Source organism: Selaginella moellendorffii, unplaced genomic scaffold, assembly GCF_000143415.4.
Source record: "Selaginella moellendorffii unplaced genomic scaffold, v1.0 SELMOscaffold_45, whole genome shotgun sequence".
NCBI classification, from domain to species: Eukaryota; Viridiplantae; Streptophyta; class Lycopodiopsida; order Selaginellales; family Selaginellaceae; genus Selaginella; species Selaginella moellendorffii.
In genome coordinates, this window is record NW_003314306.1 from 713551 (window position 1) to 731685 (window position 18135).

At 46.8% G+C, this 18135-nt stretch overlaps 8 protein-coding genes across 16 annotated transcripts in view; 4 read left to right on the forward strand and 4 right to left on the reverse strand.

The window, feature by feature from the left end:
• LOC112350049 (pentatricopeptide repeat-containing protein At1g11290, chloroplastic-like) overlaps positions 1-750 on the forward strand; it is a 1592-nt gene extending 842 nt beyond the window's left edge. The window contains exon 2 of the mRNA XM_024685514.1: positions 61-750. Within this exon, the coding sequence (XP_024541282.1) occupies positions 61-750 (690 nt within the window). The remainder of the gene's footprint in view (positions 1-60) is intronic.
• Positions 751-1140: 390 nt separating this feature from the next.
• LOC9655883 (warthog protein 6) lies at positions 1141-2155 on the reverse strand. The gene is made up of 4 exons (XM_024685602.1): positions 1968-2155; positions 1840-1907; positions 1559-1784; positions 1141-1502 (listed from the first exon to the last, which is right to left on the reverse strand). Exons 1-4 carry the CDS (start codon positions 2137-2139, stop codon positions 1168-1170), a joined length of 801 nt encoding a protein of 266 aa, XP_024541370.1. The 5' UTR covers positions 2140-2155; the 3' UTR covers positions 1141-1167.
• A 254-nt stretch (positions 2156-2409) lies between these two features.
• LOC9656560 (indian hedgehog B protein) lies at positions 2410-3451 on the forward strand. Its single transcript, XM_024685605.1, has 4 exons — positions 2410-2594; positions 2645-2712; positions 2775-3003; positions 3075-3451. The coding sequence occupies exons 1-4, from the start codon at positions 2411-2413 to the stop codon at positions 3332-3334; spliced, it is 741 nt and encodes a 246-aa protein (XP_024541373.1). The 5' UTR covers position 2410; the 3' UTR covers positions 3335-3451.
• A 2654-nt stretch (positions 3452-6105) lies between these two features.
• LOC9655884 (LRR receptor kinase BAK1) lies at positions 6106-9146 on the reverse strand. The gene is made up of 12 exons (XM_002980668.2): positions 8837-9146; positions 8644-8776; positions 8506-8577; positions 8294-8437; positions 8171-8242; positions 8038-8109; positions 7870-7982; positions 7659-7805; positions 7259-7600; positions 6802-7196; positions 6401-6728; positions 6106-6328 (listed from the first exon to the last, which is right to left on the reverse strand). The coding sequence occupies exons 1-11, from the start codon at positions 8907-8909 to the stop codon at positions 6411-6413; spliced, it is 1881 nt and encodes a 626-aa protein (XP_002980714.1). The 5' UTR covers positions 8910-9146; the 3' UTR covers positions 6106-6328; positions 6401-6410.
• A 132-nt stretch (positions 9147-9278) lies between these two features.
• On the reverse strand, positions 9279-11698 carry LOC9656561 (probable receptor-like serine/threonine-protein kinase At4g34500). The gene is made up of 8 exons (XM_024685597.1): positions 11489-11698; positions 10697-11325; positions 10535-10639; positions 10365-10487; positions 10124-10294; positions 9932-10061; positions 9662-9871; positions 9279-9588 (listed from the first exon to the last, which is right to left on the reverse strand). The coding sequence occupies exons 2-8, from the start codon at positions 11269-11271 to the stop codon at positions 9427-9429; spliced, it is 1476 nt and encodes a 491-aa protein (XP_024541365.1). The 5' UTR covers positions 11272-11325; positions 11489-11698; the 3' UTR covers positions 9279-9426.
• A 331-nt stretch (positions 11699-12029) lies between these two features.
• LOC9656562 lies at positions 12030-14122 on the forward strand. 2 transcript variants are annotated; one of them, XM_024685598.1, is made up of 6 exons: positions 12030-12475; positions 12535-12606; positions 12697-12896; positions 12994-13409; positions 13474-13661; positions 13726-14122. In XM_024685598.1, the coding sequence occupies exons 1-6, from the start codon at positions 12244-12246 to the stop codon at positions 14028-14030; spliced, it is 1413 nt and encodes a 470-aa protein (XP_024541366.1). In that variant the 5' UTR covers positions 12030-12243; the 3' UTR covers positions 14031-14122. The 2 variants fall into 2 exon arrangements, with proteins under 2 accessions (XP_024541366.1, XP_002980574.2); XM_002980528.2 differs by having other exon boundaries at positions 12032-12475; positions 13717-14121.
• Positions 14111-16895, forward strand: LOC112350068 (uncharacterized protein DDB_G0271670-like). 8 transcript variants are annotated; one of them, XM_024685587.1, is made up of 8 exons: positions 14111-15331; positions 15378-15434; positions 15490-15952; positions 16010-16084; positions 16141-16423; positions 16475-16600; positions 16649-16770; positions 16815-16895. In XM_024685587.1, exons 1-4 carry the CDS (start codon positions 14128-14130, stop codon positions 16056-16058), a joined length of 1773 nt encoding a protein of 590 aa, XP_024541355.1. In that variant the 5' UTR covers positions 14111-14127; the 3' UTR covers positions 16059-16084; positions 16141-16423; positions 16475-16600; positions 16649-16770; positions 16815-16895. The 8 variants fall into 8 exon arrangements, with proteins under 8 accessions (XP_024541355.1, XP_024541353.1, XP_024541356.1 ...); XM_024685585.1 differs by having other exon boundaries at positions 16649-16895; XM_024685588.1 differs by having other exon boundaries at positions 16654-16895.
• LOC112350050 (ABC transporter E family member 2-like) overlaps positions 16841-18135 on the reverse strand; it is a 53167-nt gene continuing 51872 nt past the window's right edge. Inside the window, exons 8-12 of the mRNA XM_024685515.1 lie at positions 17912-18107; positions 17671-17856; positions 17347-17616; positions 17042-17287; positions 16841-16969 (exon numbers count right to left, since the gene is read on the reverse strand). Of these exons, the coding sequence (XP_024541283.1) occupies positions 16850-16969; positions 17042-17287; positions 17347-17616; positions 17671-17856; positions 17912-18107 (1018 nt within the window). The 3' untranslated portion in view covers positions 16841-16849. The remainder of the gene's footprint in view (positions 16970-17041; positions 17288-17346; positions 17617-17670; positions 17857-17911; positions 18108-18135) is intronic.

An 18135-nucleotide genomic window follows, 5' to 3' on the forward strand; every position in this document is an offset into this window, starting at 1 on the left:
CGGGATATGGTTTTATGGACGGCACTTCTGCTTGGCTACGTCTCGAATGGTGAAGAAGAGCGAGCTCTAGAGCTTGTCAAGTTCGTGGAGCTTGGCGATGATGCTGATCGATCGAGCATTCTCTCGGGACTCAATCTCTGCGCGTGCTTGGGATCCAGAGGGGAAGTGGACGCAAAGATGGTGTGCCTGGAGAGAGGCATGGCGTTCCACATTCAAGCTTACCATGCCGGCTGGAATGACTACGAGGTGGCTCGCGGACTTGTGGCGATGTACGCCAAGTGTGGGAGCATGGGGGATGCTCGACGAGTTTTCGACACGATGCCGAGAGACGACGTCGCAGCATGGAGCTCGATGGTCCTGGGCTATGCCGAGAACAAGCAAGCAGCGCTGGGCTTGGAGCTCTTTCGAGAGATTCCTCCTCGAGTTTTGGACGCTCACAGCTTGGCTGCTGCTCTCAAGGCTAGTGGAAGCCTGGCCTCTCTGGGACGGGGCAAAGCCACTCATGCTCTAGCTTGCCGCCTGGGGATGGAAGAATCTCTCATCGTTGGGACTAGTTTGGTCGACTTCTATGGCAAGTGTGGAAGCATGGTGGACGCTCGACTGGTTTTTGATAAGATCTTTGCCAAGGAGCTAGCGGCCTGGACAGCTCTCGTGGAAGGCTATGGCCGTCAAGGAAGCTCCAAGCTTGTGATGGAGCTTCTTTGTGGAATTTTCATGGCAGGGGAAACTCCTTATTTGATTCTAAAGTAACAATCGGTGCAATTTGTGTAATCGCTTGATGCTATATAGTTGCAGTTGCACAATCAAACTTAGTTGGTAATGACATTCATGTCCAAATTAAAATACTTCATATGACTAACTACACAAATATTAATATATGGCATTGTAACTGTACACCTCGAACTCACACGTATAACTAAAAAAATTAATAAAAAAAACTCCACACATGTGTTAAGATATAATGTATGCATACATAATCACATATTCTTTGTTTTATGTTGTAAAATTTAGTTTCCTAACGAAAAAAATCCTTACTTTATACTTTTGACATCTATCTTTTTATGATTTTTTAATAAAATATCTTAAGTTTAATATAGTTGGTTAGAAAAACCAAGATTAAAATGTTATGATAACAGTAATTATTCTTCATAAAAAAATTTGGCGGCTCTAAATGGAGCGAGCTGCAAAGGCTAGAGCTCCAAGACCAATGGTGACCACAATGGTGGCTCCATACTTGGTGCCAGAGTCTGCCACATTTACGCAAGAATCGAGCATGGAGTATCCAGCCGAGTAGAGCTTGCTTCCAGCGATGTTGTAAAGAGCACGAACTGGAGCGAGCAGGGACTGGTATGCATATGGGAGGTATTCGCTTGCACCAAGGGCATCGAACAGAGAATCTAAGAACCATTCGCTGTGAACAGAGGCCACTACGTTATTGACAAGAATTTCGCCTGACAGTGTCAAGGGGTTGTAGAGTCCCAGTTTGCCAACCTTTGAGATCTCTGCGTATATCAACATTGTGTTATTACAGAGCGTTAAGAGGTGTGGTTTCTTGTACCTGTGATTGGTGAGGCTCCAGAGATTGTGGACAGGCTATCGCCAACTTTGAGATCAGCAGCTCGCTTGTAAATTATCTCTCCTTTGGTGTTAACTGGGACAAAGTGACCGGCTGTAAGCTCCAAGGTGTTGGCTTCGGTCTTGACTTGCACGAATTCAGAGACAACATCTAGATCCTTGTGACCAAATGCGTAGATATCCGAAAATGAATTCTTCCCAACAGCAACCTGTGGAAGCTCATTAATCATGTGAAGCAAAGTGGATTACTAGCTAGGATCTTGCCTTATCTCCAATCTTAAGTTCCTTCATGGTCTTCATTTCTCCACTGTACATATGAACCATTGCATCACCTAGATAGATATTGCATGGTTACATAGCACAGTGTAATTTCTAGAGAATAACTTTATTACCTGGAAAGCATCCAGTGTTGTTTTGACATATTCCATTGTTACATGTGAATCCAGTTAGCCCCGCTTGTGTGCAATCAGCAGTAGTATTGCACCTCACTATATTAGTAGCAAACACAGTGGAAAACAATCCAAGAAGAGAGACCACAGCAAACACAGCAGCTAGAGAAGCCATTGTCTTTCAAATATACTTAAGGAGACACTAAGCATATGAAGAATCATTGGCCATGCACTGCTTAAATAGGATGAACTTAAACGTAATTACATGTGATATGATTTTCTGGGGAAGAATATGGGTGAGAACCTAAGTTACACCATTAACCATTCTGTTACAACATCTTTTAGTAGGTAATAATTCCTCTCCTAATTATTATTAATACTATAATTAATTTTAATATTATTAGTGTTTAGTATATGTATTGGCTACCTACATGATTCCTAAGGCTATGGCTTCCTTGCTATTTTTCCTGCCTTTGATAAGTCTTGTTGAGTTCATTCCATGTGTGACTGCACAATCTGGAAAAGCATGTCTACCCATTCCAGACAACTGCACTGCTGGGTTCAAGTGCAGGAAAATCGTTGTTAATGGTATGAAAACCTTTGCTTGCATTGCAGATGGCTGCTTCCCAGGTAATGGAGTAGAAATTTGTAGTGTTTTTTAGCTCTATATTTTTAAGCAGGTGATGCTTTGGTACATCTGTATGATGGAGGATCAAGAGCCATGAAAGACCTCAAAATTGGGGACAAGGTTTTGTGTTTTAAAATGCCATGATTTTTTGTGTTGAAATTTGGTCCTTTGGGATTTCATAGGTTGCAGGGGGACCAGGAAGTGGCTACTCGGAAATATATGCGTTTGGACACAAGGAACTTGACGCTGCTCATAAGTTTTTGCAAGTCAAAACTGATGAAATTGTTCTTGAGCTCACTGCTGGTCATTTCATCCCAGTTCAAGTCGAAGAGAAAGTGGTCTACAAGAGAGCTGCGGATCTTAAAGTCGATGATCGTCTATTCACAAGATTTGGAGTCTCGCAAGTTACAGGTGATCACTCTAGAACCACCATTTCATACCAGAAGTTCTTCTTTTCCTTGCATTATGTTTGTTTTCGGCAGAGCTTTCCGAGGTCGAGAAGCTGGGATTATATAATCCCTTGACACTCTCCGGTCACATTCTTGTCAATGACATAGTGGCCTCCGTTCACAGCGAATGGTTTCTAGATTCGTTGTTCGACGCTCTCGGTGTAAGCCAGTATCTTCCAAGTTCTTACCAATTACTCCTCTCCCCAATTCGTGCTCTCTACAAGCTCGCTGGACGCGAGCTCTACTCGACTGGATATGCCATGCTCAATTCTTTCGTGAATGTGGACGAATAGTAGGAAATTTGGTGGTACCATTGTTGTTACCATGGGACTTCTAGGAACTCTGGCCTTCACTTCAAAGTTAATCAAAGAGATGTAACAGATGGAACTTTAATCCAAGGTTTGTATTAATTGTCCAAATTAAATCCACATTATCAATGCGCAGAAACGAAAAACCGTGTAAAATGGAACTGTCGAGATTGTCTCGTCCGTGGAGCTCATCCAAAAGGGAGGGAAAGTTGGCTCCTCGCGGCTATCGAAGTTAAGATTGTGCCATGTCAGTTAGCAGTGGCATGAAATTCATAGCTTATTCAGTCCTAGAAAATTCGCTAGGCCACAAGCGAGTGTTTGGTTGTCGACAAATGGGACATTTACGAGTAACGCTGATCCATACTCCCACACTCTGAGAATACATTCTCCTAAAAGGAAAGAAAGAAAGAAACGAGGATAAGTTCTCAAACAAAGAGGAAAGAACGAAGATAAGTTCTCAACCAAGCCTGGAAGAACCCAATCCTGGAAGAACTTACAGGGACTCGCGAGATTGCTGCTGGGGCTAGGGATTCTCAAGTCCCCATTCCCTGCCCTCACGAGCGCTGCAAAGGTCATACTGATCGCGGCCGAATGAAGAACGCAGCAGCGGCGGTGGCGCGCTCTCTCGGCGGTGCTTGCTCAATCAGACAAGATCACGAGGTAGCAATGCTGCCAAGGATTTCTGGGCGAGCTAGCCAGATCGCATGAATGATGGTGGGATGCGATCCGTGCGTGGGTCTGATCGTGGCAGATTGGCTCCAAAGCAGCACAGGTACCATATTGCTGAGGGTGGGCATTCCAGCACTTTGGGCTGGAGCTGAATTATTTAGCAGGGGTTCTACGATGTAGATGAGTTCTCCGGGTTCCCGTCCCAGAGGTGTTCTTGCACCTCTTCATCTATTTCGACTGGCAAGGCTGCCTGCTCGCACTCCAAGCCAAGCTAGTTACTTTGGGAAGCGAGCTACAGCATGGTGGCCACCTAAAACACATTATCATGGTTCCAAGTATGCAAAAAATCTTTCTTTGTTTTCTTTTCACTGCTGTTAGCTTCTGCTCTTTCTTTTTCTTAGGTTGGCTATCTAAAGAGAGAGGCAAGACAATGCAAAGTGCCATAGCTAGCACTCTCCGTGAGCCATGATAACACTTCGAGTGTGGCACAGCATGAAGTACTCAGCCGGCACAACAAATTCACTAGTGAAAAAATCCCACTTGGAAAGTGGCATTTTAATCCGCGAAATGCCCCTTCTGTTCATTGGCAGAGCTTGTGGAACCTGACTGATTCGACCAATTTGCTGCTGCTGCAGCAAGGGCTAGAGTCAGGAATGTAAAGTTTCTAATAATGTCTATGACGCAAAAGGGAAGGCAAAGGCAAAGGAAGAGTATTTTCTATTTTTTATTTTGTAGGGGAGTAGGGTGCATGGGCTGGTAAAAAATTGTAGAAGATCAAGATATATGCATATACATGCTCAAATTATTGTAATATATATGTGTGACTTACAAAATCATATCTTCTGTTATCCATATTGCATTTATATTCTTCTTTAATCACTTTCAAATTAAGATATGGAAAATCAAGTTGTAAGGAAAATTCTTTATCACTTGACATAACAATAATATATATTTTCCATTTAACAATTTACTAAGTACAGCTTAAATATCTAAAAATATTGTATTGTGATCAAGTTTTGGGTATTTATTAGCATTTGCGATATCATTGTCAAATGTTAGATATATGGGCATAATATTGGACTCTTAGGCATATTGTTGAGTCATGAAAATTTAAGTTGAAGTGAATATATATAAAATTGTAAATAAGAGGAAGTTGGTTGAGTATTAAAAATTTACATTATTGGACCAAGAGTTATTCTTTTTGTAATAAAGAAAATTTTCTATAAATTTTTTAAATGGTTTATTTATTGATTATTTTGTCCAAAAACCATTTCATTTTCGAAAGCTATTATAAAGTAATGAAAAGGTTAAAATTGACTAAAGTTAGAGTAAAAAAGTGGTTGTTTTTTTTTCCCTTAGACCTTTCTTATGTAACATTATATTTAGTGGTAGATTACATCTTATATTTAGTTAAATTTTATAAGAGTAGTTAACTCTAATTAAATTTAACTTAGTTTTGGTGTAGTTGAGGATGGTGATATCTAGCTTAGTTGTTTGTAGTTGAAATGTTAACAATTTTAAGTTATGTATTTATATAAATCTGTCTCATAGTCTTCACTTTAATTTCAACTAAATGCTAATTATTCATAGTTAACCTCTTCAATTGTACTCAAAGCTATTTGTTAAAGATGTTGATAGGGTTAGTGTTGTATGATTGGACTTAAGTAGTTATTTTGTCCATAATTATTTATATTTTTATGTATTGTATTCAAAGTGTTACTTTTATATTGGATAAATATATAACTTGATGATGTAAATTTAGTGTTTGAGTCTTATAACAGCAAATTTAAGAGTGATTGTTAATTATTTTGCAACTAATGATTATTTATAAATTTTATTAAAGACTATTAATAATTGCCTCACTCAATGATGATTTAGTAGTGATAGGTTTGCTTTATTACATGCTATTGTGGAAGATTGTGTTGTTTGTCTTAATTAATCTTTAACAACAAAATACTACTATTTTAGAGCAAAATTAAACCTCACAAGGAAATTGCTACAACAATACTAATGTAGTAATGAGAAATGATAAATAAATGATTTAGTAATAGATTTCCAAAAGAATGCTGTTAGATGGAACTGGATCATGATAAACTTTATACAAATTAAATCCACTTTATCAATGCACATAAAAATCCTTGATGCTTTCTTCCCAGTCTTTGGGAAACGAAATTTCTCTTCTTGAAAATCATACAAGCCAGCTGATTTGATTAAGCAAAATCATTGCTTCGAAGAAAGCAAAAGGGAGAGGAGTAATCTGTATACACGAGGTTGGATCTACTGAAGTCCATAGTAGCTCGTACAAGGTTCCTGCCACAAAAAAAAAAAAGGAATAAGAAAAAATCACCACCAAAAACATTAAGTGAAAAGATGATGAAGTACCTCTAAGTGGCTATCTCGGCCCAGACAGCTCCACGGCGTGAAGATTGTCCGTGGAGTCGATGATCCAGTCTGATGCTCTCTGGGGGACGAAATCCATCTCTTGGTTGCGGACAACCTCCACCTTTTGCCATTCTTCCCATCGCTCGGCAAGGCCGTCGCCTTCGAGCATCCGGACGACGTCTGCCATCTTTGGCCTGTCGTTGGGAGAGACTTGCGTGCAGAGCAAAGCCACCTGGATGAGTTCCTCGACTTCACCCAAGTCGTACGTGTTGTGAAGATCGGAATCGACGAGCTGGACGACTTTTTTCTCCCGGAGAAGTCCTTTCACCTGAGCAAAATAGCAGCGAAGCCAACGCAACGCATAAGAAGCCTGAGAGAAGTAAAATAAAGCGCGCACGTACCCAGTCGAGAAGCATCACATCGTCGTCATTCGCCAATCGTGCAAGATCGAAGGCTCTTTGCCCGGTGATGAGCTCCAGAAGCATGATACCGTACCCGAAGACGTCTGTTTTCTCGGACGACTTGCCGGTGGACAAGTACTCTGGCGCGATGTGACCAATGGTACCACGAACGGCAGTTGTTACGTGCGTGTCTTTGTAATCCATGAGCTTTGCCAGTCCAAAATCACCAACCACTGCTTCGTATTCCTCGTCTAGCAGGATGTTTGCCGCTTTTACATCGCGATGGATGATTTTGGGATCACAATGGTCGTGCAGGTAAGACAAGCCTCTTGCTGATCCCAAAGCAATGCGCTTTCGGGTAGGCCAATCAAGTGATGGCTCCCCTGGATTTCGTTCTGAAACAACACAAGTGTTAGAAAGTGAGGAAGAAAATGAAAGAATAAAAAAACTCACTCACCTCTTAGCCGAGATGCTACACTTCCATTCGCCATATATGGATATACAAGTAAGCGTTCGGTGGGAGTCATGCAGAAACCTCGTAGGCGAAGAAGGTTTCGATGAACAGCCATACTGATCATTTCCACTTCTGTTTGAAATTGCAGCTCTCCACCCGGACTGCGTTCTTCTTTAAGCCTTTTAACGGCTACTAGTGAGCCATCCGACAATCTCCCCTTGTACACTTTGCCAAAACCACCTCTCCCAAGGATGTTTTTGTTACTAAAACCATCGGTAGCCACTTGCAGTTCTCGCAGAGAGAATCTTTTTAGTTGTCCTAAATGAACTTCGGGGTCTTCTTCAGCTGGTCATTAGAACGGTACAAAGGGTAAGAACAAACAAATAGCACCCAATAAACTTACCAGGAACGTCAAAGTAAGCTTCCGGTGGCCTCCGTCTTCTCCACCAAGCAAATCCAATAGCCGGAGCAGCAAAAAGAAGAGCAGCGCCAGCAGCAACTCCACCAGCAATAGCTCCAGTGTTTGACGAGCTTGATGACTGTGTTCTCCCTAAGAAGAATTAAGTTCTTAAGTTAGAAAAAATTGAAGTTCCAAAGCTAAGACATTGCAGTACCATTGTTTGCTCCAGATGGCGGTGCTAAATATTGAGGTGCAGGAGTCAAAGGTGGGCCGTTGGGACATCGTTTATTGACTGCTTGTCCACAAAGATCTCTATTATTGTTGAAACTGAAGACATTCTGGTTAGTTATAGGACAAAAAATTGTTGTTGCTTCATATCTACCTGATAGGAGTGAACAGGGAGAAGGATCCATTCGTAGGAACTGGCCCAGATAGATCATTGTTAGAAAGATCACTGCAAAAGTGTCAATAAGTTAAACGCCAAAAAGAACAGGCAGACCAAGCGCGTTACTCACAGTACTTGCAAGCCGTTTATATTTGTAAGCGACATGGGAATACTCCCAGACAGAGAATTGTTGTTGAGACGACTGCATAAGATCCTGCGTGAGACGATAAGGGTGCGAAAAGTGCTAGCTTACAGGAATCTAAGCTTAGTCAGACGCCCAATTGTATCTGGTATCGAAGATGTAAAATTGTTCTGGTACAAATCTAGGCTCACCAGGTTGGATAAGTTGCCTAGCTCAGGTGGAATTTCTCCAGTGATGTTATTACTGTACAGTTCCCTGCAAATCAAAGACAAAACCAAGCAAGTGCTTTTAGTTGGTACTTTGATCTTTTGATTAGAACTCACAAGTACTGTAAGTGGCTTAAACGACCAAGTGATGGAACTAGCGTTCCCGACAGAGCTGCATTACCGAGATCTCTGAAAAGAGCCAAAAGAGCGTCAGTCTAAAAGCCCACCACCACTGTTCTTCTGGTCAAAACTTACACTCTAGTGACGAAATTATCATTGTCGCAAGTAACATGGAACCAAGTACAGGGATTCACCAGCGTCGAGTCCCAGCTCTGGAGAACACTGCTCGGGTCCATGAGCGAGCTCTTCAAATCGTGGAGAGCATCACCTGGAAGCAAGAAATTTCGCCTCTATAGCCTCGGACTCGCGAACAAAGGAATTTCAATACCTTCGGCGTTGCCATAGACACGAATCACGGCGCGAAGCAGCAGCGCCAGCACCAAGATCCCGATATTTGCCATTGCCCCGGCTCGCCGTGGCCGCACAGCAATCAGATCCACCGCCGCCCCGCCGCCGCTACGGCATTTCGAGACCTCGGCAAATCACCTGGTAGCGAGCGCCAGCGATCGCCAGGGCGCGATCAAAATACCGCGCCGCGAGCTCGAATTGTGTCTAGAACCGCGCTGCCGCCTCGCATTGCTCCATCCTGGCGCATCGACGGCCCCGCATTCCTCCCAAAACCCAACCCTCAATCGCGGAATCCACTGTACAGTCACTTGGACGGGCTGTCACACGTCCGCCCATGTCAGCCGTTGGATCTGCCACGTCTGCGCGATGCCGATGGCATCGGAGGAATTTTCTTTTCACTCCCGGTCAAAGCTTCGACAAACTGGCGGGTACATTTGGAAATTTATTCAGAGTCACCACGCATGTGAAAATTGACCGGCGATTTCCACTGGCGAGATGTCGACCGTCCACGTGGCCGCCATCGCACAAGCGCTATATGTACATACGAATAGATGCCCCCGGCATATTGTATTATGCGGCGTATCGCTGGTGAGCTAGCATTCGTTTCGTCCGGGGGCTCTCGCTGCTGTGGCTTTGCGCTTGGAGCTCTCTCGAGAGGCTCTGGACGAGCCTCTTTTGCGTCTGGCTCTCGATGAGCTTGGACAATCCCATCTCCTTCACTGCTCTCCAGCTCTGCGAGAGAGATCAAACAAATCTTTTTAGAAACTTTGGCAGGAAAGAAGAACCAAAAAGAGTGTTTTTGTACATCTGGAAGCTGGAAGTTCTCGGCCTCTAGCAAGTGAACGACGTGTCCCATTGTTGGTCGCTTGCGTACGTCCGGATGGACGCACTGGAACGCTGTGATGAGCGCCTTCTTTAGAGCTCTAGGCGATGGCTTCTCTTCGAGCCTGGGATCGGCAATATCGTCCATGCGTCTCGTAGCGAGCATGAGCTTCAGCCAATCCACTAGATTAACCTGTTGAGAAGTTCGCTAGAGCTAAAGCATGGTTTTTTTTTTTCAAGAGTAAGAGCTAACCTCTCCAGGTGGTCTTGAGTAATCAACGGGATCTCGTCCAGTGACAACTTCCATGAGAAGGACGCCAAAGCTGTAAACGTCGCTCCGTTCGTTGAGGAGTCCCGTGTTCGCGTACTCGGGAGCAACATATCTGCCAAAAAAAAATATATGTCGGCTTCACAAACTTAAAAACAGCATCTGCAATGCGCGTACCCAAAAGTACCCATGACTCTAGTCATCACGTGTGTTTTCTCGCAACCAAGGAACTTAGCAAGGCCAAAATCGGAGACTTTGGCGTTCCAGTGACTATCGAGGAGAATGTTACTCGCTTTTATGTCTCTGTGAACGATCTTCGGTTCTATAGCTTCGTGCATGTAGGCCAGTCTAGTTAACAGCGGTGAGAAAGAAAACGTTAGTTGTTTGCTTCGATAAAAACAAGAGCAAGAGCGCGCACCCTTTCGCTGTTCCAAGGATGATTTTCATGCGGGAATCCCAGCTAGGTGTTTTAAACCGAGAAGTTTTGCCGTGAAGCCACTCGTCCAAGTTACCATTGTTGACATATTCATAAACCAATATTCTGCGTGTCAAGGCATGAGAAAGAATCCGATGAGGAAAAAACTTCACCTGTGATCGCCTTCCGCACAGAAACCGAGCAACTTCACGAGATTCTTGTGCCGCACTCGACCGATTGTCTCAACTTCGACGAGGAATTCTTTCTCCGCCTGATCTCTGAAAAGAGGATTTTAGTGGTGAGCTGCTTTGAAAGGAAAAGAAATGGTTCCTTACTTGTTGGTGAGGTACTTGCAAGCCACCATCGTTCCATCTGAGACGGCTCCCTTGTAAACTATACCATAGCCACCTTCACCAATTATGTTTCTCTCCGAGAATCCACCAGTGGCGATCTCAAGTTCCTCCAAACAGTACCAATTGCCCCAACCGAGATATGACGAAACTTGCTGCTGGGGAGTGAACGACACTGTCGTTCCTGAATTGCTCTCACTGTCCTGGGACACAGCCATCTCGGTGTCTGTCACTGGCGGAGAGTAATCTAAGCTGCTGCTCTCCACCACATCCCCGTGCTTGAAAATCCTGAAACTGCTCGAATTCCTCCGGACAGAGTACTCAAACGTATCGAAGCTCGGAGGTCTGCGAGAAATTCTCGCGCTCGGTTCTGTCCTGACTTCCGGGATGTCTTTCGGAGTGCTGGGTATGTCGTGCACGCTTCTAGACTTCCCCTTCCTGGATTTTCTCCTCCAACGTATAGGCCACACCGCTAGAAAGAATAATGAAACCATAAGACCTCTTGCCTCGTCAAGTGTTGTTCCAGATTTCGGAGCACTGCGTGTAGATTCCGAGGCCATCTTCTTCCAGGCTCACCATGCTGCTGCTGCTGGGGGGATTGTTCTCTGTCAAGCCTGTCGAGTAAACAAAGAGACAAAACCACCTGAGAGACCGGATTTTCAAAGAAAAACAAAGCACGCAGGAAAAGCTCGCTGCTAAAAAGGCGCATACTTCCGGCCAACATTGAAAAGCATTAAAGCCTTGCAGGGAGCGAGTCAGAGGACCAAAATAACATACCTGGCAAGAGCTCTTCGAACTGCTGGTGGCGATGGCGAGGCGGAGGAGGAGAGCAGCGCATTGGAATGCTTCGCTCTCGCCCCTTACTTCCATTCTTAAAACCATAACCAAGCGAGGAGGAGGAGCTACCTTCGCTACCTTCTTGTTGGATGGTGTTTGCTCGCGACAATGACATCCAGCCTGACTAGAAAGGAACGCAAGCTGCTGCTTCCATCGCATCCAAATCCATGACAAAGACCTGCTAAAAACACCCACACGGTCCATGGAAAAGTTTAGTCGAAACAACAAAGGCGCACCAGTTAACCGACAAAAAGAAGGCTCTCCAGTCGTCTCGAGCATCATGGAGGGATTTGAGTGTAAGGAAAGAAGCCAAGTAGCTACCAAAAAGAAAGAGAGAGAAAAAATGTGTGAAGCGCGATAGAATCTAGAAAGGGAGCTCAACGATCGAGCAATGCTGGTGAGCTTTCAAGTCTAGCGCAAGAAAGAACAGTATACCAACCAGGAGGAAGCTTTCCACAAGAACAGTGGACTAGATTATAACAAAGGAATTCTTTAGACTTGCCTTGGAATGGACGTGATCGATCGGGACGGCCCCATCGCCGGCGCCTCGCACCGAACGATTCGCGCCATGGATCTGAGCAGCGCGGCGCTCTAAATCGCGGAAAGGATAACGGATCTCTCCTCGCATTCAATGCGCGGGCAAAAGAGAGAGAGATGAGGAAAAAGTATTTTAGGGTTCTTGGGAGATTTAGCCCATGGGCAGCTGGCACTGGCGATGGCGAAGCGCCAGCTTCAGTGGCAGTGGCGCTGGCAGCGGCGGCAAGGATCTGAGGAGAATGCGGAGCGAGATTGGCAGATTTATGCACAGGAAGAGCTTGGTGAGAGCGATGTTTGCCGTGGGCGTGGCCTGGGCGCTGTTCGTGCTTGTGATTTGGGGAATGCTGCTGGTCGCTTGTGGATCTGTGTCGGTCACGGTGGAATCTGCCGGTATGAGCTCACGCACGGAGTTTTTCCGGTGATTTTGATTTGGTTTTGCATTGTCTCAGGCCAATGCAAGAAGAAGAGCCAGACTTTCCAGTTTTTGGACGCGTGGGGATTCATTCCAAAGCCAATTCACCGTAAGAATCGATGTACATTCATCGTAGTTTCTTCGTCCTTGATTCTTGACAGAACTTCTTCGGTTTCTTTTCTTTCTTTTTTTCACGCAGGATGCTCTATACCGGTTGCTAGAAATCCACAGTTCGTGCAAATTCCATCGTTCCGGCATGACAGTTCTATACTCCGAAAGCTCACATACATCACAAACGATAGAGTTGCCAAGGGTGATCAAAGCAAGCGTCCACTATTTGGCGGCTATCAGACATGGAAGGAGAGAGACGAGAGTTTTAAGATCAAACCAGCAATGCAGGTGAGTGAGCTCTTCTACTGCTTCGATTCTGTTTTTTGATGCATTTTTGCGTGGTAGCGCTTGATAGAATCGTCCTGTCTCTTTGGAAACTTTGTAGGTTCATTGTGGATTCATGAATAATTCTGGGGGTGACATTCATCCACGGGACAAGACATATCTCAAGAGGTGTGAATTTGTGGTTGCCTCAGGAATTTTTGACGGCTACGACATGCCTCACCAGCCTTCCAACCTGAGCGACGCGTCCCGATCGCTCTTTTGCTTCGCCATGGTGGTGGACGAGATCTCTCTGGACAGCATCAAGGCCGAGGGCTTGCTCACCGAGGACGACAAAGGAGGGAGGTGGTCAGGCATCTGGCGGCTAGTTCTTCTCAAGAACTTGCCGTATGACGAGCCTCGCCGGAACGGCAAGGTACCCAAGCTCCTCACTCACAGGATCTTTCCAGCGGCGAAGTATAGCATCTGGATCGATGGAAAGATGGAGCTGGTCGTGGACCCAATTCTCATACTTGAGAGGTTTGGAACCTCCAGCGTCTCTCTCACTCTTGTTTCTAACTCGTTCGTTCGTTCGTTTGCATAGATATCTCTGGCGAGGCGGGCATAAGTTCGCCATCGCTCGACACAAACACCACAAGAGCATTTACGAAGAGGCCGATGCCAACAAGCGGCGGAAGAGATACGCGAGGCCGCTGATAGACAAACACATGGAGATCTACAAGCGCGAAGGCATGCAACCATGGAGCAAAGCCAAGCTCCCAGTTCTTAGCGGTAAGTCAGCTCCAATTCTTCCAACGTTCCTCGGAGCAAAGTTCGATATTTCCAGATGTTCCAGAGGGAGCAGTGATCATCCGCGAGCACACTCCACTCACGAACTTGTTCTGCTGCCTGTGGTTCAACGAGGTGAATCGATTCACGCCGCGCGACCAGCTGAGCTTCGGCTACGTTGTCCACCGATTGAACGGCTCCTTCCCCTTGTTCATGTTCCCAAACTGCGAGTACAACGCGCTCTTCGTCCTCCACAAGCACACGCGCGAGCACTCGTCCAAGGTGGAATGGGTGAAGACGCTGGACGAGCTCAAGGACGAGAACATCGCGTTCGAGACGAGGGCCGGGCTGGGCTTGCTCGGGGATCGTTGACCGCCCGTTGGCCGACCGTTAATCGCAGCCGGAATCCAACGGCTGCGATAACCATATAAAAACGTTTAGGGGGGGATTTCTAGGGTTCTAACACAAAATGGAAGAGGAGGTCGATGACGCTATGTACGAGCGTAACAGGAGAGAGAGAGTGATGAGAGATCCATTCTTTCTGTCAGAGCTAGATCTCATAGTACAAGAGCCTAGATCACGCGTGCTGGATGAAGCGAGGCTAGCGCTAGAAAATGTGCCTAGGCCTAGGTATAATGCGTACGCATACGCAAACGCGGTGCATCACACGAGTTCTTCGGATGGCAGCAGCACACCAGTGCTCAATCTTTCCGTAATATCGAGTCCAAACGCTTCCGGTGAGGTTTCGAGCAGCTCTGGGGCCAGCGAGATCGAGGATTCAACCGATTCAGAAGATTCTAGTGAAGACTCTAGCAATTCCGGTACTGTACTATCGACTCAGGGCAGCGATCCGGGCTCATCCAGTGCCACGCCTTGGATTTCAGGGTATCCGCCGATGGTCGCGAGCTCAAGCGGCGAAAATCCGGACTCCTCCAGCGTAATCTCAGGTCTACTCTCTCGCAGGGAGGAGCCGATGGCGATATCGATTCCAAGGTCTTCCCGGGAGGGTCCTAGCAGCTCCGGCGCCGTAGGTCTAGGCTCGTCATCGAGCGCCAAAATATCGTCTCCAGGCGATCCGAGCTCGTCCAGTGCCACGGCAAGCGCTGTTCTTCCAGGTCCGCGCTCATCGAGCACCGCCTCGATTCCAGAGGATCCGAGCTCATCCAGCGCCGTAATATCGTCTCCAGGGAAGGACCCGAGCTCGTCCGCCGCAGCAAGCTTTCATCTTCCAGGTCCGAGCTCATCGAGCGGGGCAGCCTCGATTCCAGAGGATCCGAGCTCATCCAGCGCCATAATATCGTCTCTAGGCATGGATCCGAGCTCGTCCGTTGCCACAGCACCAGGTCCGAGCTCATCGAGCGCCGCAACCGCGATTCCGAAGGATCCAGGCTCATCCAGCGCGTCTCCAGGCAAGGATCCGAGCTCGTCCATTGCCGCAAGCTATGGTCTTCCGGGTCCGAGCTCATCGAACGCCGCAGCCTCGTTTCCAAAGGATCCAAGCCCATCCAACGCTATAATATCGTCTCCAGGCAAGGATCCGAGCTCGTCCATTGCCGCAGCAATTCCTGGTCCAAGTTCATCCAGCGGCAATCTTCCAGGGAGCGCCTCGACTCCAAGCTCATCCAACGCCATAATAAATCTTCCAGGTCTGAGCGCCGCAACCTCGCCTCCAGGTAAGGATCCGAGCTCGTTCCAAGCTCCAATCATGACATCTTCCAGGTCTGAGCTTATCCAGGGCCGCAACCTCCGATCCAAGTTCATCTAGCTCCTCTCCAGGTAACGAACCGAGCCCGTCCAGTTCCACAGCAAGCTCTAATCGTGAGCTTTCCAGGTCCGAGCTCCTCTCCCACAGCAAGCTTTGGTCTTCCCTCATGGAGCGCTACGTCGACTCCAAAGGCGAGTTCATCATCAAGCGGCTGGGATATCGAGCGGAGCTCCTCCAGCGCGATTCCAAGCTCCTCCGGCACGGCTACTCCAAGTAGCATCATCCCGGGTGGATTCGGCCATGGTCCGTCACGCCCTGGCCCGATCGCGAACGGCGGCAAAGGCAAGTGGATACTGATCGCCAGCAAATCATCCACCGGCGTTTCCAGGATCACCACCCGCGTCGCCACCACCCCATCAGTGCCAGAAGTGCTGTACGTGCTCGAGCGGCTGTACCATCCTCTAGACATCTTTCGTTCTTTCTGTTTTCCCGGTATGTTCTTCGTCCTCGTTCCCTCGATTGGTCGTTCGCAAGCCCTACCATCAATTGATTGCTGCCCATGGCACGGCTATACGCGACGACCAGCCCGGTAAGCGTGAATTGAAGCATTCCTGATTGTTTTTTGACGCGTTTTTTCGTTCTTCAGTTTCAGCGACCTTTTTCCTCTTTACCATGGTATTCGTTTGCTATGGTAGCTGGACGGCTTATTTTTCAGCTCCAGGTAAGCTCGGAATGTTTGAATCGCCCCTAGATTTACAGTTTTTTCATTCTTTTCAGTTTTTACAGTTTTTCGTTACCAATCACTCAATCAACCTCCTACAAACAAACCAAGAGAACTACTGTTCCAGGGAGAGCTTTCTACCATCAGCTCCCAATCCCATCTCAGGATTGTTCATCCGAGGCCTACAGTCCACGTCCTGGTGCTCGCTCCTCTAGATCTTTTGTTCTCTTTCTTTCGTCGCCTTCTTCGTCCTCGCTCTCTCGTTCCGTCGATTGGTCGTTCGCAAGCTCTTCTATCGATTGATCGCTGCCCATGGCTATAAACGCGACGACCACCCCGGTAAGCTTGACTCTTTGATTGTGTTTTGACACACGTTCTTTCCTTGGACAGCTCTTTGATCTTGGCCATCATTTTCGTTTCTATTTGTGTTTTTTTCCGTTTTCGAGAGTACGTTACTAAAGAGCAGCTTTTTTCCATCTCATGGTAGCTGGGATGGACCTTCGTCTTCAGCTCCAGGTAAGCTCTTCCGATTTTAAAGCCTCCCGTCGATTTACAGTCTGTCAGATTAGTCAAGTGCTCGGGCCCTCAACGAACCTAAGGAGAGAACTATTGTTCCTGCGAAGGCAAATCGTTCACTCGACCTGCCTCATGATCGAGAGTACTGTTCCAGCGAAAGCAAATCGTTTGTAAGTAGCCATTTACAAATTCGTTTCAAACGTTTACAAGGCAGGCCAGTAGCGTGACAATCTCCTCAAACTTGACTGCTCAGTCGTCCAAGTAATAGTAAGACCCGGTAGCCTTTTGCTCACGATCTTTGATGGAGTCGAGCTTGTTGATCCGCGGCCTAAAGTTCGTGGGATCACGCCGGAAGGTGATGTCCAGGTGCTGCGCAAAGCGAAAAAGTGGAATCAAATCAGCCATGAACGCCTGGAGAAGGAGAGAGAAAACGCTACTCACCGAGAGGAACAGGTTCATCCCCGTGAGGAGACTCTGGGGCGAGTTGGCAACGCACTCCACCGACGGTTTTCCTTCGTAGACGATGACCCTGTCCGCCAAGTACGTTGCCATGATCAAGTCGTGCTCCACCACGAAGGCCGTCTTCTTGGCGTGGAGGATGAAGCGCTTGATCACCTTGCACGCCACCAGTCGCTGCTCGGAGTCCAAGTGAGCGCTGGGCTCGTCGATCAGATAGATGTCCGCGGGCTGCCAAGGCAAATGGTTAGATATGCTGCGAGGATAAGTTCAAGGAAAAGCGCTACTACCTTTCCAAGGCAAAGGCAAATAGCAACGCGCTGGCGCTCTCCACCCGATAAGTTGGCAACTTCCCGGTCCATGAGTGCCTCAATCTGGAGAGGCTTCATCACGTCCGTGTTGAATTGAGGATGAAAGCACGAGTCCCGGATCTTGGTGTGCAGCAAATGCCGGACCGTGGACTGGGAATTGGAGTTGACATGTTGTGGCTTGTATGAGACGTTGAACTCGGGAATTTCTTCGGAGTCACGAGAATCGTCGTCGGATTTTAGTAGCCCAGCCTGAGATTGGAAGAAACCTTACAGGTGAAAATGGAAATGACTTTGAAAACTTACCAGCATTCTTATGAAAGTGGTCTTTCCGGTTCCATTCTCCCCGAGCATCACAATAATCTGTGAGTCTGTGAAGTCCCCCTCCTTGATTTGAAGCTTGAAGCTTCCTTGAGTCCTTGACATGGCAGGATACTTATACCGAGTGTACGCCTGGACTTCCTCGGCGCTCTCTTGAGCGCTCTCAGCAACCTTGCATTGACATAATCCCCGTTTTAATTGAAAAATTAGTGAAAACAATTCTTACCTTGAATGTGAGGGACACATCACGGAATCGCACATTTTCCGTAGGAATATATCCAGCGAGGAATACGTTTATGCCTTCCCTCACGGAGAAAGGGAGCGTCACAACGCCATAGGCACCGGGCTTCCCGTAGAGGCAGCAAATGTAATCAGACAGATAGTCAAGAACACTCAGGTCATGCTCCACGACGATCACATAGCTGCATTGCAAACTCAAAGTAAGTTGAG

What these genes read in the sequence shown, in the direction of transcription:
- LOC9655883 (XM_024685602.1), bottom strand. Translation starts at nt 2,139, where the DNA reads ATGGCTTCTCTAGCTGCTGTGTTTGCTGTGGTCTCTCTTCTTGGATTG. An exon ending in AACTTAAGATTGGAGATAAG is followed by an intron (nt 1,785 to 1,839) that starts GCAAGATCCTAG and finishes GAGCTTCCACAG; the next exon opens with GTTGCTGTTGGGAAGAATTC. An exon ending in TGGAGCCTCACCAATCACAG is followed by an intron (nt 1,503 to 1,558) that starts GTACAAGAAACC and finishes TGATATACGCAG; the next exon opens with AGATCTCAAAGGTTGGCAAA.
- LOC9656560 (XM_024685605.1), top strand. Translation starts at nt 2,411, where the DNA reads ATGGCTTCCTTGCTATTTTTCCTGCCTTTGATAAGTCTTGTTGAGTTC. An exon ending in TGCAGATGGCTGCTTCCCAG is followed by an intron (nt 2,595 to 2,644) that starts GTAATGGAGTAG and finishes ATTTTTAAGCAG; the next exon opens with GTGATGCTTTGGTACATCTG. An exon ending in TGGAGTCTCGCAAGTTACAG is followed by an intron (nt 3,004 to 3,074) that starts GTGATCACTCTA and finishes TGTTTTCGGCAG; the next exon opens with AGCTTTCCGAGGTCGAGAAG.
- LOC9655884 (XM_002980668.2), bottom strand. Translation starts at nt 8,909, where the DNA reads ATGGCAAATATCGGGATCTTGGTGCTGGCGCTGCTGCTTCGCGCCGTG. An exon ending in TGTCTATGGCAACGCCGAAG is followed by an intron (nt 8,777 to 8,836) that starts GTATTGAAATTC and finishes TCTTGCTTCCAG; the next exon opens with GTGATGCTCTCCACGATTTG. An exon ending in GCCATCTGGAGCAAACAATG is followed by an intron (nt 7,806 to 7,869) that starts GTACTGCAATGT and finishes AATTCTTCTTAG; the next exon opens with GGAGAACACAGTCATCAAGC.
- LOC9656561 (XM_024685597.1), bottom strand. Translation starts at nt 11,271, where the DNA reads ATGGCCTCGGAATCTACACGCAGTGCTCCGAAATCTGGAACAACACTT. An exon ending in ACTCAAGACCACCTGGAGAG is followed by an intron (nt 9,872 to 9,931) that starts GTTAGCTCTTAC and finishes ACTTCTCAACAG; the next exon opens with GTTAATCTAGTGGATTGGCT. An exon ending in AGAACTTCCAGCTTCCAGAT is followed by an intron (nt 9,589 to 9,661) that starts GTACAAAAACAC and finishes TCTCTCTCGCAG; the next exon opens with AGCTGGAGAGCAGTGAAGGA.
- LOC9656562 (XM_002980528.2), top strand. Translation starts at nt 12,244, where the DNA reads ATGGGCAGCTGGCACTGGCGATGGCGAAGCGCCAGCTTCAGTGGCAGT. An exon ending in GGTCACGGTGGAATCTGCCG is followed by an intron (nt 12,476 to 12,534) that starts GTATGAGCTCAC and finishes GCATTGTCTCAG; the next exon opens with GCCAATGCAAGAAGAAGAGC. An exon ending in CATTCCAAAGCCAATTCACC is followed by an intron (nt 12,607 to 12,696) that starts GTAAGAATCGAT and finishes TTTTTCACGCAG; the next exon opens with GATGCTCTATACCGGTTGCT.
- LOC112350068 (XM_024685585.1), top strand. Translation starts at nt 14,128, where the DNA reads ATGGAAGAGGAGGTCGATGACGCTATGTACGAGCGTAACAGGAGAGAG. An exon ending in TTCATCTAGCTCCTCTCCAG is followed by an intron (nt 15,435 to 15,489) that starts GTAACGAACCGA and finishes TGAGCTTTCCAG; the next exon opens with GTCCGAGCTCCTCTCCCACA. An exon ending in TATACGCGACGACCAGCCCG is followed by an intron (nt 15,953 to 16,009) that starts GTAAGCGTGAAT and finishes TTCGTTCTTCAG; the next exon opens with TTTCAGCGACCTTTTTCCTC.